This window comes from Diplodia seriata (assembly GCF_021436955.1).
Source record: "Diplodia seriata strain FDS-637 chromosome Unknown scaffold_2, whole genome shotgun sequence".
Lineage (NCBI taxonomy): Eukaryota > Fungi > Ascomycota > Dothideomycetes > Botryosphaeriales > Botryosphaeriaceae > Diplodia > Diplodia seriata.
In genome coordinates, this window is record NW_027117309.1 from 2,465,202 (window position 1) to 2,488,420 (window position 23,219).

Here is a 23,219-nt window from a genome sequence, read left to right on the forward strand (position 1 = left end):
CTGGCTCCCTGCCTTGCTGCGGGCGGCCGACGCCGGGTTGAGGGCTGCCAGTCGGCGACGGACTGTAGCGGCCTTGGAAGAGCCCAGGATGGCAGACACTTGCGCAAGCAATGGGACGAGACCGGCTCGCTTGCTGGGATGCACGGACATCCCAGCCGTGCGCCGCGCGCCGCTTCGAGTGCGGTGGGCCGATGTCAGGATGAGAAGGGACAGGAATGCGCATTTGCGGCACCCTGTTGCCGCGATGCCGCTGAGCTCGATCAGCCAGCGCCGGCCTGCGCCTCGTTCCGCGCTGCCGCCTGCGCGCGCGCTGGTTGCGGGCGCGCGACACCAGCGGACGGCGGAAACGCAGCATTTTTGTCGCTGGCGCTCGGCGCACTGGGGAACGTGGAGACGCGGAGGCTGGTGCTGGCGAGAACCCGCGATGATGTCAATGCAGAGGCCCGCCGGCGGCCAGCGCCCTCGAGGCCTGAGCGCGCGCGCAAGCAAGAACAACAGCGGAACGTGGGCGGCGGCTGCTGTCCTAGGCGCTGCGCGAAGGCCCACCCGCCAACACTGTGGCAGACGAAAGGCGCGCGCGGAGCGAGTCGTGCGGTCAGGCTGGTGCGACGGCGGCGGCGGGGATGGCATCGCAACATACGGCGAAGACGGAGTGCTGCCACGGCCACGGCCATGTGCGAGGCGCGCTGGTCCGACGGCGCCCTGGTTGCGGCCGCGGCCGCGAGCACGACGGCCGGCTTGCTGAACAAAGGTCTGGCCGGCTTTGTCACTGATCGTAGCACCGCTGTACCCCGATCTGCAGCAAATCCTTCAACGCTCGCTTTAACGCCGGCCCCCGGATCCTTGCTCGAGTCGGTTGGGATCGTCCTCGTTCGAGCGCACCACCGCCTGCAAGCCAAGCGCGCCATTTCATTCGCCCGTGCGGCGGTACAGAATTTAGAGTGTGGGAGGGATATCTCCATCCAACGCCGCCCCAATAACCCTCCGCCGCGCCCTCAACACCCGCAACGCCTCCTCAGTCCTGCTCCTCACCACGCTCCCCGGGACCCCATAATAATCAGGCTGTGGCACCCTCATCCCAGCTTGCACCCGCGACAGCCCTTCCTGTGTGGTCCGCTTATCAGTCCACGGCTGCCTCGCATTACGCCATCAGCAGGAGCGTACTTACAGCACGGAACTCCCGGCTTCGCCTTCCTGCTTCACCACCTACCGTCGCCCGACACTCCTCCTCGCCCTCCGCAGTCCGGCACGCTTCGACGCCCCTGTCCTCGGCGAGCGTCCTGCATCTGTCGCTTGCCACTATATTCTGTGAGTCTTCCCTGCCTGGCGCCCGGGCACTGGGCGCTGTCGGTGTGTATCAAAACCGCCGGACCGCCCGCCTGCGCGCCTCCCCAACCAACGCATTGCACCTCTGCTGACGCTTCCAGTGCGTAATACTTGTCCGCGCTTGCTTCTTCTAATGACCTGTCGACCCTAAACGCCCTCAACGTAACACCCTCGCCCAAGAAGACCGTCAAGCCGTCCGGATGCCTTACACGCCGCCCTCTCAGCGGTCTCCTGCCTCCTCAAAATCCAACAGTCCTATCCTCAGCCGCTCCCATTCATTCAGCGAGGGTGGCTTGAGCCCGCAGTCGGCCAGTGCGGCTCACCGGCCCGTCCTTCCCCACTCTTCTGCGTCGTACTTGAGCAAGCACCGCCGCACACCGTCAATATCACAGTCCCCGCAGGATGGATCCAAGGTGTCGGTGACACACACAAATGGTAGTGCCCACCACGCCAATCTGCCCTCGATGAAGCTTTTGATACCCGTAGGTGCTGAGTCAACTCCTCCAGACTCTGTGCAGAACTCCGACGATGAGGACCGCGGTCGCCAATCCGGAAAGCTTGCCGAGCTGCAGGAGGCTCTGCAGAGCATCGAAGTCAAGCGCGGCCACTCTCCTGAGAGACATCCTGATGGACCCGCCTCGGCCCCTCGCGAGTCAGTGCCGGTCAACGGTCCGATCAGACCGGCTCTCACCCCAGAAGCTCGGAAGATCTCGCACTCTCGGTCCTCAAGCGAGATTCAGCTCTCCAAGCACGCCCCTAGCCTTTCCGAATCGCCTATTCAGTCAACAGACGAGAGCGAAGAGGAGGGCCTGTCGATGAAGCCTCCGCTTCTCCGCAAGAAATCGGGAGAGCTAGTAAAGCCGGCCCTACGGCCCTCCTCCCGGAACCGTCGTCGGCCGTCCAGCATGCCAGGCACACCGTCCTTCTCCAAGGCCGTGCACTTCAACGACGACATTGAACAAGTCCGCCACTTCCTGCAGGTCGACCGTCCCATTGCCGTCAGTGCAGGTTCGTCGCCTGTCGAGACGTACGACAGCGAAACTGAGTACCCGTTCGGATACGACGATGGTAACGGCTACTCCTCTCGCCGTTCGCGGGTCGAATGGGAGCTGCGGTTGGCCAACTTCCCCCGGGAAACTTTCGAGCGGAAAACCCTGCCTGTGCGCGTTGAGAAGATCGCTCTGTCGCCTGACAGCTCCACTCTCGTGGGCACGGTTGCTGTTGCGAACCTTGCTTTCCACAAAGCAGTTGTGGCCCGCTTTACCCTGGATTACTGGAAGACCACTTCAGAGGTTGCTGCCGAATACAGTGATGATGTGCGCCGGAAGCAGACCCACGACGGGTGCGACCGCTTCGTCTTCAACATCAAGCTGGCTGACCAAGCCAACCTCGAGTCGAAGACGATGCTGCTCTGCATTCGCTACACCGTTGGCGGCGCTGAATACTGGGACAACAACAACTCGATGAACTTCCAAGTCGACTTCATCAAGAAAACGACCCCGCCCAAGAACACGAGGAGCAAACAGAGGCCTGCTGGCACCCTTGGTGCGATACCACGTAGCAGGCATTCCCCACCCGCGGCCCGCCCACGGTCCATGCCCGTGCCTCTCGATGACGATTTCGGCAACAACTTCGAGTCATCCCGATACACTTTCGGTTCGCGCGATTCGAACGACGGCCTGCAGCCCCCGATCAAGCTGAGGAGCAAGACCAAGCCATCGAGGAGCAACCTGTTCCCCGATCAGCCTGATTCCAAGCCTTCCCCGACCCAAAAAGCCTTCTCCACCCGTTACGACTTCTCGACCTCGCTGTCGCAGGCGTTGTCCAGCGCGCAGACCGCTATGGGCGATCGCAGCGGCATCAAGAGAACCAACAAGCCTCGGGCCGGTGATTACTTCACCCTCCAAGGCGAGGCTCCTGCTCCTACCAAGTCCACCTCGCCCCGCCCGGACCAGTTGTCGTCTGTGAAACCGGATTTGAAGTCGGCCGAGTACAACGAGCTGATCCAAAAATACTGTTTCGTACGTCCTCCCGCACCCACCACCACTGCCAACACCACCACCACCCAGGCTGGCCATTGAACCAGGACGCTGACAACCAATGCAGTTCGGATCCGGAAGGGGCTCTCCTCAGGTGTCTAGTCCCAAGCCGGTCGTTTCTTCCGACGGAGCTCGCGATATCGAATCCGACGGAAGCACGTCCAGTCTCCAGGGATCTGGATCAAACAGCCCCAGCCCCCCAAAGGAAGTTCCGTCATCGATGGACGGCGCCATGGATCACCGACTTCCGGTCCGCGCCGCGAGTCCTTTTTTACCTAGATCGGCGTCACCCGGGCCTGTGACAGGGTCCGACTTCGGCGACCGGACTACTCCTCCCGTTTCTTTCGGCTACCCGTACAACATGCATGGCGGTATCTCTTTTGAGACGCATGCCCCCAAGGCGATACTCGGTTAGCAATCACAGCGAGGATTGTGACGGGTGTCGGGTTCTGGGGGCCAACTTACGAATTTCTTACGGTCACGATCACGCTGCTACGAGCTTTACTGAGTACGACACGACGGACGGATGGAGGGCCACCGCTTAACTGTGCGTGGTGAAACCGAAAGTTCCAAGTGCTCTTCCTTTGAGGCGGACAGCACATTCTCGACGTTGACAGCGGTGATGGCGGTGGCGCTGCTGTGGAACATCGCATTCTTATCCTTGTCTTACTGCTGGTGCATGCATTCTGGAAATTGCGTTTTTACACAGCATTCCACTTGGGACGGCGCTCTGCACTCGATGGCGTTTTGTGGGTATGGATTGGGTTTCCGTTTATTTCCATTACTTTTTAATAGACAGGCTGTAAGTATCTGGCTTTGCCTGAGTAACCGTGGGCTCTCCGCTCCGCCGGTGCAACATGGGTTGGTATGCTCTCTGTGCTTTTTTGGTTCGATGGTGGGTTCATGGGTTCAAAAAGTTGCGTCTTGGTCGGTCTTGCTTTTGTTTTGTTTCAGTTCCACCGAGGGCGCGTTTCCCTCTTTCCACTTCGTTCGACGACCAGGCGGATTATCAGCGGCATTGAGCGATCGTTTGGCAGCAGTCGATGAGATTGATTTTATCGGATGGGTTAGGGACGGATCTCTGGTGTTAGGCAGGGTGTTACGCCGGGACAAACGACATGCGTAGAAAAGGCATTCGAAAAATCGAAAAACATTGGAATACAACATGACCAAAGTGCAGTTGTACCGTGCGCGAGGGTGCGAAACTAAATAGCACCGGACTGACCTGCGATCGTCGCCAGTCAGGCGCTCTTGGCTCTCGAAAGCGCGGGGGAGAGGGCAGAGCTTCGCAACCCGAACGAACACGCACGCGTCAACCCGCACCTCTGGCCAAATCCCATCTCGCAACGCTCACCCCGCCAATTGGTTCCACGTCGACCCCGATCGACCATGGCGACGTCCTCGGCCACCGAGGCAGCATCGACGCTGCAGATCGACCTCACGACCGTCCTGTCGCTGCTGGGCACACTGGCGGTGCTGGCGACGGCGTACGCCCTGTCACTCAAGCTACTACCACAAAGCAGCACCACCAAGGCCCGCGTGCTCTTCGTCTGGCACCTGTTCGACGCGCTGATCCACTTCGTCTTCGAGGGCTCGTTCCTATGGAACTGCTTCTGCGTCCACTGGCTGCCTCCCGCCGTCGTCGCCCACGCGCCCCTGTCGCCGTACGCCATCGCTTCGTCCTCCGCCGCCGCCGCCGCCGGCATCGCCGCCACTTCGACCCTCGCGACGACCCCGGCGCCCGGCCCGACGAGCTTTCTGATACTGACGCCGCCGGACGTGTATTTCCTGGGGCGCAACGACACGCTGTTCGGCGCGGCGTACGGGACGGGCCCGTTCAGCCGCCTGTGGCAGGAGTACGCGAAGGCGGACCGGCGGTGGGGCGGCGCGGATCTGACGGTCATCAGCATCGAGCTGCTGACCGTGTTCGTGGCGGGGCCGATGGCGCTGTGGTGCGCGGAGAACGTGCGGCGGGGCGAGTGGTACGCCGGCAGGCAGGGGATGGAGGGCCGCAAGTGGTTTTGGATGATCGTGTTGGCGACGGGGGAGTTGTATGGCGGTGAGTCCTTTCTTCCCTTTCCTTTTTTTTTTCTCTTTCCCTCCCTTTCTTGAGCGAGTGGGTGGGGGTCCTGGGGTGTGGGTGGTGGTCGTGGTCGTGGTCGTGGTCCAATGGCTGGGGGGAAGATTGCTTATGAAGAGGAGGAACCTTGATGGGGATATGCCGCATGTGAAAGGGAGGGGAGATAAGAGACTGTGTTCTGGACAGGTCTTTTGTCTGCTTCCAGGGTGGTGAAAGCCAATTGGGGTCCTCGGAGAATTGTGGAGAATGCTTGGGGGGGTTCATGACTTGCATGATGTGGCATGCATGGCGTCTTGGTTTGAACGTGCATGGCTGACGTGGTTGGTGATTTCACTCTAGGTTTCATGACGTTTGCCCCCGAATGGCTCTCCGGCTCCCCCAATCTGGATACGTCAAACTTCATGTTCAAGTAAGTAAAAGCTTGTTTCCTTCACTGTTTTGCTCTGTGTCGAGCGGGTAGATATCATTCTTGAGGGTTTTGAGTTTCCTGTGGCTTGGCGGCTTTTCACCGGTGCATTTACTGTTCCTGGCTGACATGTGAATCTGATAGGTGGGTCTACCTGTTCTTCTTCAACACGTTGTGGGTCTGGCTCCCGCTGTGGATCATGTACGAAGCCTACAAGGGTATCACCAGTTCCCTGTCGCAGAAGGAGGTCGTCAACGTCATCAGCTACCTCGAGAAGAAGGCGGACTGAGTGCTCATTGCCGAATCCACTCTTTCGGGGTGCCAATACTTGTAAAAGCACCGCATGCTGTAATACAGAATGCAAACTAAGCTGTTCTCTTTCGATGATGTAATTACTAAAGACTCGTACGTGTTGGTTCATCCATTGGCCGTGAGCGTTTTGGGCGAGATCAGACTTTTATACCTAGTAATCACAAGCTCTACTCTATCAATCACGCTTCGCTATCATTTACAACGTCCTCGCTGGAGCGACTGGGGCTGGTCAGCGATCACGAGTCCTGGATTTGAGAGAAAGTCGCTGATAAGCCTTCCCCATCCTTATCATGCTCGTTATAAGTTGGTGGCTGTCTCTCTGCATTTCTCGTTGAACGAGTCCGCATTCCTTTACGCAAGCAGCAAATTCAGAATGTGACTCGCGGCTTCCGAGAGCAACGCCCAGGGACTTCCAGCTTCCAGTATCGTACCGCTGTCCGAGTATGTCGTTTGCCAATTCTCCGACAGTGCAATGCCCTCGCATATCGCCTGATCATCGCTGCTGAACGTCAGGGAGAAGATCTTGCCACCGGAAAATGTCATACTCTCAGATGACCTAGCGGACAAGGTTCTCAGGATCGCATTCATTACGGGCTGTCTGTCGATCCGACAGCTCCACACGTTTTGGCCGGCCAATTTCACCACCAAAGGATCGCCATGGACAACATAGAGCCGCTGGGCAGGCTAGCTATCCTCACTCTGCCGGACAGAGATATTAAATCGTGCTGGTGGAAGCGTTGGTGGACGTGTCATTCTACCCAGCCATCATCATTAAAAGGATGGAAACCCCATCATTCATGCAAGACTATGAAGCCCTTTCAGCACAATGCCTCATCACTCTCCAGCGGTATAGTGCTTCAGCAATTAGCGTTGAAGCTGCAGCTCAGCGTCATCATCCAAAAGTGTCAAGTCATCAGCCCAAACATTCGGGCTCCACAGGGGCAGCTTCCACGAGTAAAAGGCAAGGAGGACAACAACCCGAAAGTCGCATGAATAATGATGAGTTTTATTGACACTGTGAAGGAATTCGAATTGCCGTAGAATGCCTCCGCCTGAAAGTTCTTCTCAAATACTTGGGATCCGCCAGCCCGACCCTGCTGACACGTACTGAGAGCTGTAGACGTGGATGGGCCGGCTGTCGCCGTTCCGCACGCAAACCGAGTGTCAGGCAGGTGGCCACGATGGTACCTCCGCATGTCTTTGACGTGATGATTGCATTGGTTGTGCTTGGTCTCAAGTTTCTTCGTATATAACGGTGGAGCAGAGGGCACGGATTTTGAATATCTCAACAACGCCCCACGTGTTATGGTGGCAATTAGGTCACCAAACATCAAAGATCCTAAAGGACAACTGTTTGCTTGCGCGGCGGGGTCTTCTTTCGGAGGCTGCTGTACCAGCAATTCGGCTTACACCAAATGCACCAAGACTTTCCAACAACGGAAAGCATCAAAGCTCCGTAAAGCTGAAAATCATTACTACGGACATACCTCCTCGACGCAGCAATATCATTCCCTCCTGCCCACCATTCCACTCTCACCCTAAACCGTACGCACCAACATCCACCTCCCCACCCACCCTCACGAACCCGCCTTCCCCAGGCGTCTCCCTCCCCACCCTGTCCACCGTCGTCATCCCCATCCCGGCCCCATCTCCTTTCCGCCGCGCACTCCCAGCCTCCCACCTCAACACCGCCAACCACACCGCATCCGCATTCCGCCCCTCAAACACCCGCCTCACCTCGCGCCTCGCCACCACAACCGGCACCAGCAACTCCAGCAGCTCTTCGAAAGCCGCATCACCGATCTGAACGGTCCTCACGACAGTGGTGAAGAGCTCGATCAGCGCTGCGCGGATGATGCGAGAGGGCGCGGTGGTGTAGTAGTGATGCGTATGGGGTTGGAGGTCGGTAGGGGCGCTGGTGGAAGAGGAGGAAGAGGTGATGCCCCTGCCGCCGCCGGCCGCCGCCAAGTTCGCGCCGGGTGAGTCGAGGAGCAGACCACCGCCTCCCTGCTGCCTCGACGGAGACAGGAACGAGGACGGCGATGCGCTTCCGGCGGCGGCCTTGTTGCCGCTGCTCGCGCTGTTGCCGCCGTCGCGGTACAGTTTCACGAGCGTCGGCCACGCCCCCTCGACCCGGCCCCTCATGAAATCCCCCGCGAGCCCGCACATCTCGGCCATGACGTCCAGCGCCCCGGCGACGACGTACGCCTCCGAGTCGGCTAGGCGCGGGACGAGGACTGGCCAGAGGGTGTTGATGAGCGGGAGGAAGGAGTTCTCGTGGCGGGCGAGGGCGGGGAAGGTGGTGCGCAGCAGGTCGAGGAGGGAGGTACGCAGGGTGGGTGATGGGGCGGTGAGGTAGTGCTGCGTCAGTTGCGAGATTTGAAGGAGGAGGTTGTAGGTTTTTGGTGCCGGTGGGGGTGGCTCAGGGGTTGCTGGAGGGTCTTCGTTGCCCTTGTCCGGATCCTCGGCGTCTGGGTCCTCGGAGTCCCTGTTGGAATCTTCTTCTTCGTCGTCGTCGATTTCGGCGATTAAGGGGTTCTTCTCGAGGTCTTTCCATGGCCGCTTGGGGGTAATTTCGGTGATATCTTCAGGATCGTCATCCTGCTTTGCCTCTCGGGATTGAATGTCTTTGAGTATGGTGACTATGTCATCCACAGTTGTCAGGGCCTCGGATTCTTTGGTTTTAGAAGTGTCTTCGCCTGCCGTTATGGCGAGCTGCGGCGTCTTGACGCCCTCTTCTGCTATACCCTTCAGGACGGAAAAGAGCAATTCCACCAGCTTAGGGTAGCCGTGAAAGGATTCCAGCGCAGCAAAGACACTTCCAACAAGGTCATCTAGGTAAGGCAGAAGCGATGGACCCGAGAGCTTGATCATCATCAATAGAACTTGCGGAGCTTGTGGGGAGATGTCGAATGTATTCAGCTTCAAAGCCACCGCGTTCACAAGGTAGTCGACGTTCTCGACTATCAAACTGCCGACATTCTCATAGGCGCAAGAAGCGGCTACAATGTTGAGACACGTGATGGCGTGGCTGCGAAGCTGGGGTATTGAGGATCCTACGAGGTGTACGACTGGATACAGCGCGTCAACGAGCTCGATCCGGAAATCCTCCTTTAGTGTGCTTGCCTGAAGTGCAATGGTTTCTGTGGCCAATGCTTGCAGCCTCCAGTCCGTTGTAGAGTCCGTCGATGAATCTTGGAGTACGTCCAAGGACAGCGAGTACATTTCTTCCAGTAGCTCCTCTCTGGGGCTAATGGCCGAATCTCCAAAATCGAGGAAGTCCATCATGGGCCCTTCGTTCTCACTTGAAGATTTGAGAAACTCCAGCGCAACCCAGAAACTCGCTAGTTGGGGAGCACCTTTGCTGACATGGAGTGAGTCGACCAAATCTCGTGCGGCATTCAACGCTGACTTTGATGTGCTGACATTCTTGACCAGGCCTCGAAAGTCGTGGATTATTTGCCGTTGTGCGGAGCTATCGAAAAATATAGGGGAGAACTCGACCGACGGCGAGCCCTTTGTTGTAAGGGTCAAGTCCAATGACGCGCTTGACCCAGAAGACGGTGCGATTTCCTTTAGCTTGGATTGGTCATCAATCGCGACAGAGATTCCATCGCGAAGATTTGATGCCACGGTTCTATCAACGAGATCCATATCAACCCCTTGCTCAGCCAGCAGCTCGTAGCCAGTGGCGATTTGCTGAACAAGTCGACTCTTGGCCGAATCGTCAGGGCTCTGCATGACACGTGGAAGAGAGACAACCCAGCTGTGTATACTTGACCTGAGTAGTTCTGCAAATCTTTGATTAGCTGTCAAGACCTGCTTAAGTGTGAACTTCATGCCGCCATCTTCATCAGACCCGCCCAAGACTATCATGGTCTCGATCATCATGGCTGCGCTATCTTTGAGAGACTCGCGACAATCTTCGAGAACGGTCAGGCAGAGATTGAGAAGAGCTGTTCGGACCTCTATTCGATCATGTTGTCGAATGCGGATTATATTGGCCAAAGCCTGTTTCGTCTTCGTAGCCGTAGCCTTGAGCCAGGACTGTGTGAGCTTTTGTTTGGGGTCGCTGGAAGCTTGATCGCTCGACGGCAGGTCTTTGGTGTACTGGTCGCTCAAAACGGTCTTAAACAGGAAGACTAATATCTCAAGCGAGAGACGAAGGAGCTCGAATGGACGGCGCTGCTTCGTCGATGGCGTGAGAACTTTTGCGAGGCCCGAGATGATACCAGGCAGAAAGCTTGCCAGGGCTTCCCTGTCCTCAAGCGCGGTGCACGCAGCTCTCAAAGCATGCGCAGCAGCAAGCTGCACATTGTTAGACGGCCCCTCTATCACTCCGTCCAAAATGACGACGATAGCATGGCCCAAGGGCGGAATACTGTCCGCTGCAGTCAAAGCCTTACGGCTGTTATCGTCCTGGCCATAGGTGACGAATAATTCCGTCAAACAAGCGAAGCCAGCTGCTTTTAGTTCTTCAGAGACTATAGATGGATTGCTCTGGCCTTGAGAGCTGCCGCTGACCAGAGCAGGCAGTAGAATGAGGAATTGGCGTGACAAGGCGGGGTCAACCTTGACACGCCATCCGGTGCGGAGTAGAAGTGCAAGACACTGCAGCGTGAGCTCCAGCGCCGCTACCGGGAACTTTTGCTTCTCTCGCAGAACGTGAGACAGAGGGAAGAAGACGTATTCGGCAAGTTTGTCGTCCAGAGCGAGCGGATCAGAAGCGGCGTCTTGCAGGGCAGCATGGAGTTTTCTCAAGGCATCAACGACATCTCGAGGGTTGCCGTTGCGCGCAGCCACGTGCAGCACGGCTTGACTGAGGCCGATACAGTGAGGTTTGAGCTGCAGCGTGTCAGCACGGACACTTGATACCCCGGTTGGCGCGCAAACGGACTGACCTGCTGGAAAGCGCGGCTTCTGGAGTCCATGGTGGGTTGGGGCGGGCGAGAGACGAGCGGACGGTCACGTCTCAACGCATGGCGAGGGCAAAGTTTGCTAGAAGAACGGGTGCCAGCCTGTGCGGTGACACAGCAAACGGATGCGGAATGTGAGTGAGGGTTGAGCGGTTCGGGCAGCTGCAGGTGAGGCAGACGACGGGCTTGGCATCGTCGGGCGCGCCTCGGGCGGGCGACTCGAAGCTCTGGAAGCTCGAGCGAGTCGCGTCGCCGAAAGTCTGAGCCCGTCCCAAACGCGTACCACGTCACGCCGCAAGCAACAACCGCTCCCCTCCTCCACCGACTCATCCCGCCCTCATCCCCCCAATCCCCCGCCGCCAGCTGCGCCCGCCCGCCCGAACGTCTGCGCCGCCTCGACACGTCCCTCTCGCGCTTCGGCGCATCCCCACGCCTCCTGGAGACACCGCCATCATGCCCGGTACGCGCAGTCGCGCTAGCGCCGCGACCCAGATTCACGACGATGCCGACGACGACCACGCAGCATCCACCGGCCTGGCCTTCAATGAGCCCTTGACATGGCGCGCCGGAAAGCCCATCCCCGTCGCCGAGCTCCTGCGTCGTCTGCAGGCTCTGTCGCAGGAACTGCGGGGCCTGGATCAAGAGGAGGCAGACCGCGACGCCCTGCTGCCCGTCGCGAAGGAGCTGGCATCCCAGAACCTGCTGTCGCACAAAGACCGCGGCGTCCGTGCCTGGTCCGGCTGCTGCATCGTCGACATGTTCCGCCTCTGCGCCCCCGATGCGCCCTACACCGCGTCGCAGCTGAAGGTAAGCCGCGCCGCAGCATCCAGCTGTGCTTTGAATGCTGACCCCGGTGCCTAGGACATCTTCATGCTGTTCATCAATACCATATTCCGCGCCCTCTCGGACCCTTCGGACCCTTACAACAGCCAGCACCTGTATGTCCTGAAATCGCTCGCTGAGGTCAAGAGTGTGGTTCTGCTCACCGACATCCCCACCTCCAACAATTTGATGATCGCCTTGTTCACCATATGCTTTGACGTTCTGTCCGGCCCCTCCAAAGCTGAGTCGGGCGAGGAGCTGAGCAAGAATGTTGAGCACCATATGACAGCCGTGCTAGCAACTTTGGTCGAGGAGTCCCAGGGCCTTCCCGGGGAGGTCGTGGACGTCATTCTGGCCCAATTCCTACGCGCGGATCCAAGGTCGATAACAGGCAATGGCGCCAAGGGAAAGAAAGGAACCCAGGTTGACGAGAGGCAGTCGACTTTGTTGCTGAGGGAGGCACCGCCTGCGTACAACATGGCGAAGAACATCTGTAATGCTTGCGCGGACAAAATGGCACGGTTGATCAGCCAATACTTCAGCTCCGTCATTGTAGATGCGACCACGGCGGGTGTTGGCCCTCTTCACAAGTCTGGCAAGCATCGGGGCAGGACGGAGAGTAGTGTCGGCGACGAGCCTGATGATGACCGGCCGCGTCAAGTCACAGAAGAGGATTTACAAGAAAGTCGAAAGGCACACAGACTCTTGCGCGAGCTCTGGCGGTCCGCGCCCATGGTTCTGCAAGACATTGTGCCCCAGCTGGAGGCTGAGTTGGGCGCCGAAGACGTTCAGCTACGGATACTTGCGACCGAAACGCTGGGAGACATGGTAGCTGGAATCGGAGCAGCAGGGCCACCTCCGCCGCCATCCTACAACCCGTCCGCCTATCCCCCTCAAAGTCTTGCATCTCCTTCGGAACGGCTACAAACTTACAACTTTTTGACTACACCGACATCTCCTCATTCCTTTTCTTCAAGATACCACCAAGTTTATGAGAGCTTTTTGAGCAGGCGCAACGACAAATCCCCGGTCATCCGTTCGGCCTGGGTTACGAGCATCGGCAGGATCCTGGCAACTAACGCTGGAGGTGTTGGTCTGGACATCGAGGATGAGCAGAGACTGCTCAAATTCCTCGGCGATATGCTTGTCGATGGAGATGAGCGTGTGCGCCTAGCTGCGATTAAGACGGTTGAGAGGTTCGAATTCAACGATATTCTCTCCAAGCTTGGGAGCAGGGGTGGCATTGCCGAGCCTGGGTCCGTCCTTAGCAATCTGGCTGACAGAGTCCGCGACCGAAAGTCTGCAGTCCGTACCGAAGCCACGAATCTCCTCGGAAAGGTTTGGGGAGTCGCTGCTGGCGCAATTGCCGAAGGCAGCGAGCGTGCCGCTCAGTTGCTTGGCCCGATTCCTTCTCGCATCCTAGACGCTTGCTATCTCAATGATATGGAAGTCAACGTTCTAATCGACCACGTTCTCTTTGAACAACTTCTGCCGCTCGGTTACCCGGCGATCAAGAACAAATCTCGCGGCCAGGATAGCCAAGCAAATGGGAGGACAGAACATACCGAAGCCGATTCCGACAAACTCAGAGTTGAGCGGATCCTCATCCTCATTAGGGATCTTGTCCAGCGGTCCAAGGTTGTCCTGTTCGCCAAGCAAGGCAACCAGGTCACGTTAGCCAAGTATATGGAGGCGCTTCTGAAGAAGTGTGAAGATTACAATGGCGGCGTCATAGAGAAGGGTGAAAAGGAAACCAAACTTCACCTTGGCAAGCTTATTGACTACCATGCAAAGACCCTGCCGGAATCCTCAAGGGCATCCGAAGACCTCTGGAAGTTCGCGAAGATGCATGATCGCCGGGCCTACCAACTCATCAGATTCTGCATTGCTCCGGACAGCGACTACAGAAAGGTTTACAAAGCCATCAAGGAGCTCACGAAGCGCATGGACGACGCTACTGGTTCAACAGCGACCATGCTTGACACTTTGATACCCCTGACATATCGAGCAAGTGTTTTGCTGTACAACAAAAGCCATGTGCCTGCAATCATCGAATTCTCGCGGACGGATGAGAAGGGTCTTGGGAGTACAGCTCACGAAGTACTCAAGGAGATTTCGTCTCGCAACCCTGACGTCTTTCGAGGCTATGTGCAAGAGATGTGCAGAGCACTGGAGAATGAAGCGCCGACAGCGAAAAAGTCGAACGGACCGGGTGCGGTTGACGATCTCAAGGCTTGTGCAGGTTTCGCCAAACGATTCCCGAAAGATGTCCCCACGGAGCGTAAATTTGTCCAAAGCATGGTCAACTTCGCCGAGTACGGCACACCACCCAAGGCCGCCAAGTATGGCGTACAAATTCTCCTAACCAGTACGGACAAGAAGGACATGCACGCTCGTGATCTCCTCCGCAAGAGCACCAAGAGCTTTGAATACGGGAAAGGCAATTATCTCGCTCGCTTGGCTGCCATGAGTCAACTCATGCTCCTGGGTGGCAAGGCCATTGAAGATGAGATCGACCCCGTCATTGACATCTGCATCAACCAAGTGCTACTGACCAAGTCAGCGCCTGTCGATCCCGCAGACAATCCTGCGTGGAGAGACGTGCCAAGCGAAGACTGTACAGCTAAGATGTGGGCGCTTAAAGTGCTCGTGAACCGCCTCCGCGGCATGGCACCGAACGACGACATAAAGGACACGTCTGCTCCAGTCTTCCAGCTCCTCAGGACCTTGGTCACCAACGACGGCGAGCTGTCCAAGAAAGTCGAGAGTCCCGCTGCTCAGAAGACGAGATTACGCCTCCTTGGGGCGCAACTCCTCCTCAAGCTCTGCCACGAACGCCGCTTCGACGCCCTGCTCTCCGGCAAAGCCTTCAACGAGCTGGCCGTCGTCGCCCAAGACCCCAACCCCAACGTGCGCGAAGGCTTCGTCAAGAAGCTCATGAAGTACCTCGGCCAAGACAAGCTGCCGCGGCGCTTCTACGCGCCCGTCTTCCTGCTTGCGTTCGAGCCGGAGCCGCGGCTGAAGGACGGGGCGACGACGTGGATCCGGGCGCGGCAGTCGGCCTTCTCGAAGACGAAGGAGCCCGTGTTCGAGAACGCGTTCGCGCGGTTCCTCAGCCTGCTTGCGCACCACCCGGACTACAGCGCGGAGGCGGACAACCTGCGCGACTTTGTGCAGTACGTCATGTTCTTCCTCAAGACGGTGGCCAACGCCGACAATGTGTCGCTCGTGTACCACGTCGCGCAGCGCGTCAAGTCGGTCGAGGATGCCATCGACCCGGCCGCGAGTGAGAACCTGTACGTGCTCAGCGACCTCGCGCAGGGCGTGATCCAACGCTTCCAGACGCTGCACGGCTGGAGCATCCAGGCGTTCCCCAAGAAGGCGCGGATGCCGGCGGACGTGTTTGCGAATCTGCCGGGGCACGATGTCGCGCAGGAGATTGCGGAGAAGCAATATGTGCCCGAGGACCTGGTGGAGGAGTTGGATGACTTGGTGAAGGCGAGCATGAGGACGAAGAAGGTAAGGATTCCTTTTTTTTTTTTTCCCAATTGGATTACTCGAGGGATGGAGAAGAGAACAAACGCTAATCATTGCTTTTCTACATACAGCGCAAACCCGACTCCTCAGGCGACCCCTCCGCCCGCGAGAAGAAACGCGCTCGTTCCTCAATGGCGTCCGCCAAGGGCCTTCCCGTCCGCAAGGCGTCGAAAAAGCCGAAGAAGGCGAAGAAGCCCCGCAAGGGAGGCGATGTCCCGGCCAGCGAGCGGAGACGTAGCGGCCGCGTCGTCGGCGAGCGTAGCTATGCGGAATTGGATAGCGATGAGGAGAGAGAAGGCGATGACGATGATGATGAGGATGAGGAGGAGGACGATGAAGTGAGCGAGGACGAGGAGGAAGAAGAAGGGGAGGGGGATGAGGATGTGGAGATGGCAGATCGGAATGGGGCTGCGAGCGAGCAGGAAGAAGAAGAGCCCGCGGAAGAAGAAGAAGAAGAAGAAGCTAATGAGGACGAAGAGCAAGAGGAAGAAGAAGAACCGCAACCGCCACCAAAAGCTACACCCAGGAAAGCAGCACGCGGCACAAATCGGAAGTCTGCGGCGGCCGAGACACCAAAGGGCGGTGGCGGTGGTGGTGGGAGCGCGGTAAAATCATCGTCGGCGAAGGGGAAGAAGGCTAAGGTGGTGGATACGCCTCCTCCCGCTGCTGCTCGGACGTCGAGGAGAGGTGGTCGTGGAAAGGTGGCGGACGACGAGCCGAACGGGGAGACGACCGCATCTTCCACCCCGGCGAAGGGAGATTCGGCCGAGGGAGGCAGAAGATCGACGAGGAGGTCGGGGAGGTCGTAAATGTGGGGAATGAGAAAGATGATGTGGCATGGATTTATTTTTTTCGCTGCTGCTACTGCTACTATCGCCGGGCGGTTATGACGGAAGCGACGAGAGAGGGATGGATGGATTTATGCGTCTTTTTATCAACCCTTCCACCTGGGGTTTTCGATTCTGCAGCGGGATGTGGAGCTCTTTATTTTCGTTTTTTTACTTCTTACGTCATTCTTCGAACGTGCGGATTTGCTTGCTTGCTTGCTATGCTACTACGTTCTTATTACGACGACGATGGGTGACGGTACTGCAAGAGGGAGTCGGGCAGTGAGTGGTGGTGGTGGGGGCAATCATTTTGTGATATAGCTGGGAGATAAAAAGCTCAAAGTCGAAAGTAGGATAACGCGCGCGCGGGGGAGGAAATAAAAAGCGAATTAAATGGAGCAAGCAGGGAGGAAACGAAGAAGTCTTTCAAAAAACAGTCACTCCTTCATAAACCTACATAACCCTTTTACCCTTTCGTCGGTTGTCGGTCGTCAGTTCTATTTTGGGGAGGCTGTTTGTAGTGGGGCTATGGAGGGGTTACGGCAACGGTAGAATGAGGTGAATTACAGAGTCCCTTGTCTTTGTGGTTCTTCTTCTCGTCCCTAGTAACCCGATACCGAGAGTCCGCATGACTGTTGTTTCTGGAGAATCCTTAGCACACTCACTCTTCGCATACCGTACCTAGACCTATTCGGCCTTTGCAGAGAGCTTCGTCAACGACGCTTGCAATCTACGCCAACTCTCACTCGAAAGTGTTTAGGCGATTGTCGGGAAGAAAAGGCCATCATCATCCTTCCCTCGTTTTACGGTAAGTGAAAGGTGGGAGTGATCACGGCTTGCGTGCCCACTAAAGCGGGGGGCTGGTTACTAACACACGGTTGCTGCAGTTTCTTATGGTTCAAAGTCGGGACAGGTGCACAGCAGGTAACAGAATAATCGAGCGCTCTGGGTTCCAATCGAGGACGCTACCACTCTACCTACTTGGGTATTTGGATCTAATACTCGGACGCCTTTGCGGGCATTCAAAACTCGCAGCTACGTCCGGACATTGGATTCAACCAAGGATAGTGCAGTAATTTTTGTGAGGCAGGTGCAGTCAGGCAATTCGAGCGATCTTTTCCGGACGACAGGGGAGCATAGTCGTTCATAAGGAGTATATCAATCAATGGTGTGCAATCATCAGAATACTTTTGTTCGCTATTCAGCAAATTCCACACGCTAGTAAACGAATCACCGGAGAGAAAAAAGACGCATCAAAGGAAAAGAACTTTGTTCGAAGAGAAAGAAAAAGAGAGAAAGATAGGGAGTGAGGAATACCAGCTAGGCAGAGAGAGTGTGTGTATGACACAGCAGAACTCCGATTTGTTCCTTAGTTTCCCTCCCTCATACCTCGTGCTGATCGGAAAATCCATCATAAACACTTCCCCGTCTTTTCCCTTCCCAGATTCGTGACTGCTAGCCTATCCATCCACAGCCAATCCAACGAGACCCATAATCACAAGTAACCTTGATGCCACCACCACCATCCATCCATCCCTCCATCGTCGCTAAAAAAGCCAAACTTCCTCTCACCAAGCGCCCCGGCCCTGATTTAAAACCTCGACCTCATCCTCTGCGTCCTGTATGCGGTGAAGCCGACGTACGCGCCGGCCAAAACCATTCCGAAGAGGAGGAACTTGAACAGGAACCACAGCCAGCCGCCGCCCTCGGCTTGCTTCTTGCGCTGCTGGGCCGACAGCTTCTGGGCGCGGGCGCGGCCGCGGTCCTTGGGCGGCTGGCCGTCGACGCCCGCGGCGCTGGGCTGGTACAGGTTCTTGGTCGACAGCGAGATGATGTCGTGGTTGTCGGCCAGCTCGCCCGTCTCGGAGCTGAAGCCGAGGTAGGCGACGGGCGGGATCTTAACGTCCGTCACGGTGAAGCACTCGATCCAGTCGTTCTCCGACTTGTACTGCAGCTCCAGCTTCAGCGACTTCTCCGCGAAGTACGTCAGCTTGGCCTTGGTCGGGATGGCGGCGTTGCGGAGGCCGCGGGCCTGTTTTTTCCCCTTCTGTTAGTTTTCCCAATGTCCCCAGTTTCTCAATGCATTCCCCCGTCCACCGCCTCCCTAAGTGAGAATGTGACGTACAGAGCAACCGGCCAATTCCTGCGCCTTGCCGTCCGTGTTCTTATCGTAGCCCGTCTGGCCGTCGCCCAGCATGGCCATAACGTAGGGGAAGACAACGCCGGGCCTGTTGTTCTTGTAAGTGTCGAAGAAGATGCCCAGGCCCTCGAACTTGTCGACGCTGCCGAAGACGGGGCCCTGCTGAGCGCGCTGCTTAGTGAGCCATAGGGCCATGCCGTCGCCGTACAGGTTGCCCGAGCCGTGGATCTTGAACTCGACCTCGACCTCCCAGTTGGTCGCCGTCAGCGGCACGCGCGAGAACAGCCAGCCCGAGCGCGAGCCCTTGTCGGCCGTGAGCCGGATGTACTTGTCCGTCCGCACGACCGTGTCGCCGCCAAAGTCGAACCAGCGGCTCTGCATGTCCGAATCCAGGTAGGGCTGTTACATTTTTCCAGGTTCAATGGCGTTAGCACAAGAGCTTCAATCGCAAGGTCGGTGCGTTCCGTTTCCAGGCGTCGAGCTTCCCAGGTGTTGGGCATTTGTTGCGTGGTTTGGGCGGTTGGCTAACGTACCGGTTGCAAGCTGTGCGTGCGGAGCTGTCGAGCTGTCAGTTACTCCACCACTCTCCCCCGATTGTGCCGAAACAGAAGACGTACCGGGATGCTCTTAATCTCAGGCGCATCTTGGGCGGCGGCGAGGCCCAGGCTGCTGGCGAGCAGCGCCAGGCAGGTCCACGGGAGAAGCATTGGAGAGGTGGTTGCTCAATCGGCGGGAAAGTAAGGGAACAAGGAGCGGCCGGAATATATGGACGGAGCTATTTCAGAACAGAAGCGCGGCGGGGGAAACGGACGAAAGAGAAAATGATCGTGGATTGCCTCTGCGCACAGCGAAGAAGCCGTTGATTCGCTGCAGGGCTGGGGATTGTGTTTCGGGGCGGCCGTGTGGGAGGGTAAAGAGAGAGGGCGTGGGCGGTGGAGCTTGGTTGCTCATGCGTGATGTCTGGCCTCTTCTCGTCCAGTGCCTAAAGCCGTCTGCCAGCGGAGCGGGAAGCTCGGCTCGCATGACTCGCGTCCACATTCCGCTTCCTCCCCGCCCGCCTCCGCCGTCGCCGGTGCCAAGCGCCCCGGGCCTGGTTTGGCAAGCATCATCGAAGCTGCAGCTGTGACGAAACTTCTGCTTCTCAACTGAACATTCAAACCACCCCATCCGTCCAGACACCGAACATCCCGCCCGCCTCCCCCACGACTCGCCCGCTCGCATCCTACGCACTCGCCCACCATGGACTCCCTCAACATCTCCTCTTCCGACCCTAAGATTGCTGTCATGCAGCAGGTCCGTCAAGAAGCCGCCGTCGCAAATGCCCGCCAGCTCGTCGAGGTACGGATTATCCCACATTTCACATGTCGCAGCACTCCCCCAAGGCAGCAACGCAGCAAAAACCACTAGCCAGTCTTTTCAAGTTTGCATCCTGTGCATTGGACTAACGGAATGTGTTCTTGCTCAGAAACTGAACGAGCACTGCTTCGAGCGCTGCGTGCCCAAGCCCGGCACCTCGCTGTCCAAGGGCGAGGAGACCTGCTTCACCCAGTGCATGGAGAAGTACATGGCCGCCTGGAACGTCGTCAGCCGGCAGTACGTCGCCAAGCTGCAACAGAACTCGGCTGGCGGCATGAGCTTGTAAATCGAGAGCCCGGAAGAGGATGTACTGGTAGAAACGGATACGAAGAACAAGAGCGCTGGAGGATGTAGGGATGCCGTTCCAGGCAGATGACGAGTCAAGTGTGAATACTCGTCGATCATGAACTGGAGGTAATCGGATGCCTTGGTGGACAGGCATAATGGTGATGGGGAAAGGCTCGTTGCGACGGAGCATTGTACATTATGGAACAGCACGGAAAGGAAAGGATTCATCTCAACCATCGGATAGATGGCGTTGGCGCGCGCCGGACGGGATCATAGCGCATTCGTGGAGCGCTGGAGGTATTGCATCAGGAAGCAAAACTCAGCTCTCTCAAAGTAAGACAAGAAAAAGTAAACAAATTCGGTAAAGATACACATTGCCGGGCAACTCCTTGCCATGCTGATATATATATTCATTTTGCACCTATGCGTTATTAACTTGAAGCCGGAGGCAGAGCGGGCTTGCCGGCAAAGGACTTCTGCCTCTCCTTGTACTCCTTGATGACGAGCGAGCAGGCAAACTCGGCACACAGCTTCTTCCTGCGCGAGACGGGCAGGTTGTTCGCGAATTCAAGACCACTCGCCCTCTCGACCGCCTCGAGCGGAACCTCAAAGTCCGACAGCGGCTTGTCATTCGAAATGTGCGCATTGGGCAGCACGAACGCGCCCAGTGCGACGTTGCCGCCCGCCTTGCCGTCCTCGGCGTAGATGACCTTGTAAAAGTGCGTCGGCACGGCGACGTTGGGCGGGCTTCCGATGACCTCGTAGCTGACGCGCCACTTGCCGTCGGGCTCGCGGCGGGGGAGGTACAGCGGGCCGGTGACAATGCGCACGCTGGGGTAGCGGTGCGTCAGCCTCCGGCAAAAGTCTTCGAGGTGCGCCCAGTAGTCGCGGTTGAAGCCATCGCCGACCTGCGGGCACATGTTGCTGAGCGCGAACGTCGCGTCCATCGCTTCCTGGCTCCATTTGGCGTCTGCCGCCGGCACCTGATGCCCGCGGTCATAGCCGCTGCGGAAGTAGTCCTTCAGCTTCGCGCGGAACTTCTCCGGAATGGCCGCGTCCTCCACGAAGGAGCTGTGCTTGCGGTCACCATTGTGGGTCGCCAGCGACTGCGGCGTGATGTGTTCGGCGACCCAATCCGGGTTGCGCGTCTGTCGGTTGAAGGAGGACGTGAGCGACTTCGCGGTGCGGAGGTCGTTGACGGGGCCGGGGAAGCCATATTGGAAAAGGCCGTTGGGATCGACGGGCGCCGTAGCGAGGGACTTTGCGGTGGGATAAGCTGGGACGGGCGCCGCGCCGCTCGATGAAGCACTGACGGGGGCCGCTGGGGCTTCTTTCTTGGTTGAATAGAACGCTGCTGTTGCTGCAGCTCCAGTGGCTGCGCCTGCAGCGGCGATGATGGCGAAAGTTGCCTTCGACATGGCGAAAAAGTGAGATGAGAAGCGACGAGCTCGGGAGGAAAATTGGCGGCGAGGAGAGGGATATGGAGGGGAGAACGGCCTGTCACGCGCAACGCAGCCCGAAAGCTACGGTGTTGATCAGGTGCGCCAGCGACGCGTAGGAGAGTGCGAGACGCGCAGAGCTGCAGGGTCAGTCAGCGGGCGCGTTTGAGAGGTGGTCATCTCGCCGCCGATCCTGGGGCATCGGCCCGCTTAGTCACGCTCGTTGCAATCCTCGACACCTTGTTGGCTAGTCGAGTTGCTGAATTTGGCATCCAGCTGAAACTGGTGTTCGACTTATTCCACTGGCCTGTGTGCTCAGGGCCAGAGCATTTCCATCGCCATGCAAAACCAAACGTTACAGCACACAATCAAGCGCTTGCGCCGGTATCCCGCGCACCAGAAAACGTTGTCCGCCCATATTTTCCACCGAGTACTCCTTCTGCGCCGAATGCAAAAGCGACAGGTATGTGTATGACCTGACGCGATGCCTTGTCCCACCATGCCATGCCCGGGTAGCCAGCAATAACCCTTAGTCGCTAAAAGAAGAATGAAAAATCTATCGTGTGTGTGGAGGAGGGGAGGAACGGTCGTCATGGTCGTCGTTAAAAGTCGTTGCTGTCCTTGCGCTTCTTGCGGCCTGCCCTGCGCTTCTTGCCCTCGCCCTCCTCAGGCGAGCCGCCGCGGTCGACAGGCGCGGGTGCATCCGACACCTTGTTGACGATCTCGTTGAGGAAGTCGAAGTGCTCGTCCTGCAGCACGGCCGACTTGAGGTGGGCGGCCGAGACGCGCTTCGACGAGCGGTTCTTGGCTTCGGTGGCGGCCTTGGTGACGAGCGAGATCATGAAGAGCTCGAGTGCCTTAGCTGCATGCCATGTCAGCGGGCGGGGCTTAGTCGAGAGTAGGGCTGAGACTTACCGACAACGTGGGGCGTGACTTGGGCGACTTTCCCGACATCTTCGTCGGCCTGCATGATGCGCTTGATGCGCGCGGCAGGGAACTTGGTCTTGACCTCAATGCCTTCGGCGACGCCCGGGGCCTGCTCCATGGGCTCGGACTTAATCATGCCGCCATTGGCGTCCATGAGATCACCTGGCTCCATGGTCTCAGTCTTGAGAGTGGTGCTGGGCACGGAGTAGAGCGGCGACCAGTGCTGGCCGTCCTCACCTTCGAACTTCATCTGGGCGGCCATGGGTGGTGGTGGTTGGTAGGAGATGCTGTTGCGGGGTGTAAAGTAGCCGGTAGGCGGGTTATAAGCGCCGGCGGAGTTCGGGGGCGCGTAGGGTGACAGAGGTGGCGCGTGCGAAATGGAGCCGCGGTACTTTTGGTGTTGGGGGTGCAGTGGCTCGGGATCGGCCTGGTCGTAGGCTGAGAGGTCGGGCGAGCGCGGGGCGTACTGGGACGAGTCCTCCATATTAAACGCGAAGACACACCGAAACTTATACTGTGACCTAGCGAGGGTGCGCTAGCGTAACGCCGACTGCGTGGGTATGTGGAGGCGGTGATTCGCGGCAGCGCTCGATAAGTGGATCCCCCGACCGCCCGAGACGAGAGACCGGGACGGAGGGCGTCGGTGTAGCTGCGCCGGCTGCGAGCTTGGCGCGGGCGGCGATGCGACAGAACAGCAGCGCTGGGCGTGTATACAGTATCCGGAGACAAGCGGACTTAAGCTGCGCGCGCGAGATGGGCAGGGCGACTCTGGCGCAGCTCCCAGCTGCGAGCGAGGCCCGGCCT

At 57.9% G+C, this 23,219-nt stretch overlaps 8 protein-coding genes across 8 annotated transcripts; 4 read left to right on the forward strand and 4 right to left on the reverse strand.

The window, feature by feature from the left end:
• Positions 1-1,790: 1,790 nt before the first annotated feature.
• SLS55_002102 (uncharacterized protein) lies at positions 1,791-3,467 on the forward strand (the record flags this gene model as incomplete). The annotated part of the gene is made up of 2 exons (XM_066773588.1): positions 1,791-3,351; positions 3,433-3,467. 2 exons carry the CDS (start codon positions 1,791-1,793, stop codon positions 3,465-3,467), a joined length of 1,596 nt encoding a protein of 531 aa, XP_066636155.1.
• A 1,287-nt stretch (positions 3,468-4,754) lies between these two features.
• On the forward strand, positions 4,755-6,140 carry SLS55_002103 (uncharacterized protein; the record flags this gene model as incomplete). Its single annotated transcript, XM_066773589.1, has 3 exons — positions 4,755-5,424; positions 5,785-5,854; positions 5,996-6,140. The coding sequence occupies 3 exons, from the start codon at positions 4,755-4,757 to the stop codon at positions 6,138-6,140; spliced, it is 885 nt and encodes a 294-aa protein (XP_066636156.1).
• Positions 6,141-6,514: 374 nt separating this feature from the next.
• Positions 6,515-11,094, reverse strand: SLS55_002104 (uncharacterized protein; the record flags this gene model as incomplete). The annotated part of the gene is made up of 3 exons (XM_066773590.1): positions 6,515-6,838; positions 7,901-11,008; positions 11,065-11,094. The coding sequence occupies 3 exons, from the start codon at positions 11,092-11,094 to the stop codon at positions 6,515-6,517; spliced, it is 3,462 nt and encodes a 1,153-aa protein (XP_066636157.1).
• A 438-nt stretch (positions 11,095-11,532) lies between these two features.
• PDS5 (Sister chromatid cohesion protein pds5) lies at positions 11,533-16,247 on the forward strand (the record flags this gene model as incomplete). Its single annotated transcript, XM_066773591.1, has 3 exons — positions 11,533-11,886; positions 11,941-15,420; positions 15,510-16,247. 3 exons carry the CDS (start codon positions 11,533-11,535, stop codon positions 16,245-16,247), a joined length of 4,572 nt encoding a protein of 1,523 aa, XP_066636158.1.
• A 1,609-nt stretch (positions 16,248-17,856) lies between these two features.
• On the reverse strand, positions 17,857-19,112 carry SLS55_002106 (uncharacterized protein; the record flags this gene model as incomplete). The annotated part of the gene is made up of 4 exons (XM_066773592.1): positions 17,857-18,312; positions 18,391-18,804; positions 18,939-18,962; positions 19,023-19,112. The coding sequence occupies 4 exons, from the start codon at positions 19,110-19,112 to the stop codon at positions 17,857-17,859; spliced, it is 984 nt and encodes a 327-aa protein (XP_066636159.1).
• Positions 19,113-19,644: 532 nt separating this feature from the next.
• TIM13 (protein translocase subunit) lies at positions 19,645-20,047 on the forward strand (the record flags this gene model as incomplete). Its single annotated transcript, XM_066773593.1, has 3 exons — positions 19,645-19,698; positions 19,735-19,743; positions 19,871-20,047. The coding sequence occupies 3 exons, from the start codon at positions 19,645-19,647 to the stop codon at positions 20,045-20,047; spliced, it is 240 nt and encodes a 79-aa protein (XP_066636160.1).
• A 433-nt stretch (positions 20,048-20,480) lies between these two features.
• Positions 20,481-21,467, reverse strand: NUC1 (nuclease; the record flags this gene model as incomplete). The annotated part of the gene is made up of 1 exon (XM_066773594.1): positions 20,481-21,467. One exon carries the CDS (start codon positions 21,465-21,467, stop codon positions 20,481-20,483), a length of 987 nt encoding a protein of 328 aa, XP_066636161.1.
• A 623-nt stretch (positions 21,468-22,090) lies between these two features.
• SLS55_002109 (uncharacterized protein) lies at positions 22,091-22,677 on the reverse strand (the record flags this gene model as incomplete). The annotated part of the gene is made up of 2 exons (XM_066773595.1): positions 22,091-22,350; positions 22,404-22,677. 2 exons carry the CDS (start codon positions 22,675-22,677, stop codon positions 22,091-22,093), a joined length of 534 nt encoding a protein of 177 aa, XP_066636162.1.
• Between the last annotated feature and the right edge of the window lie 542 nt (positions 22,678-23,219).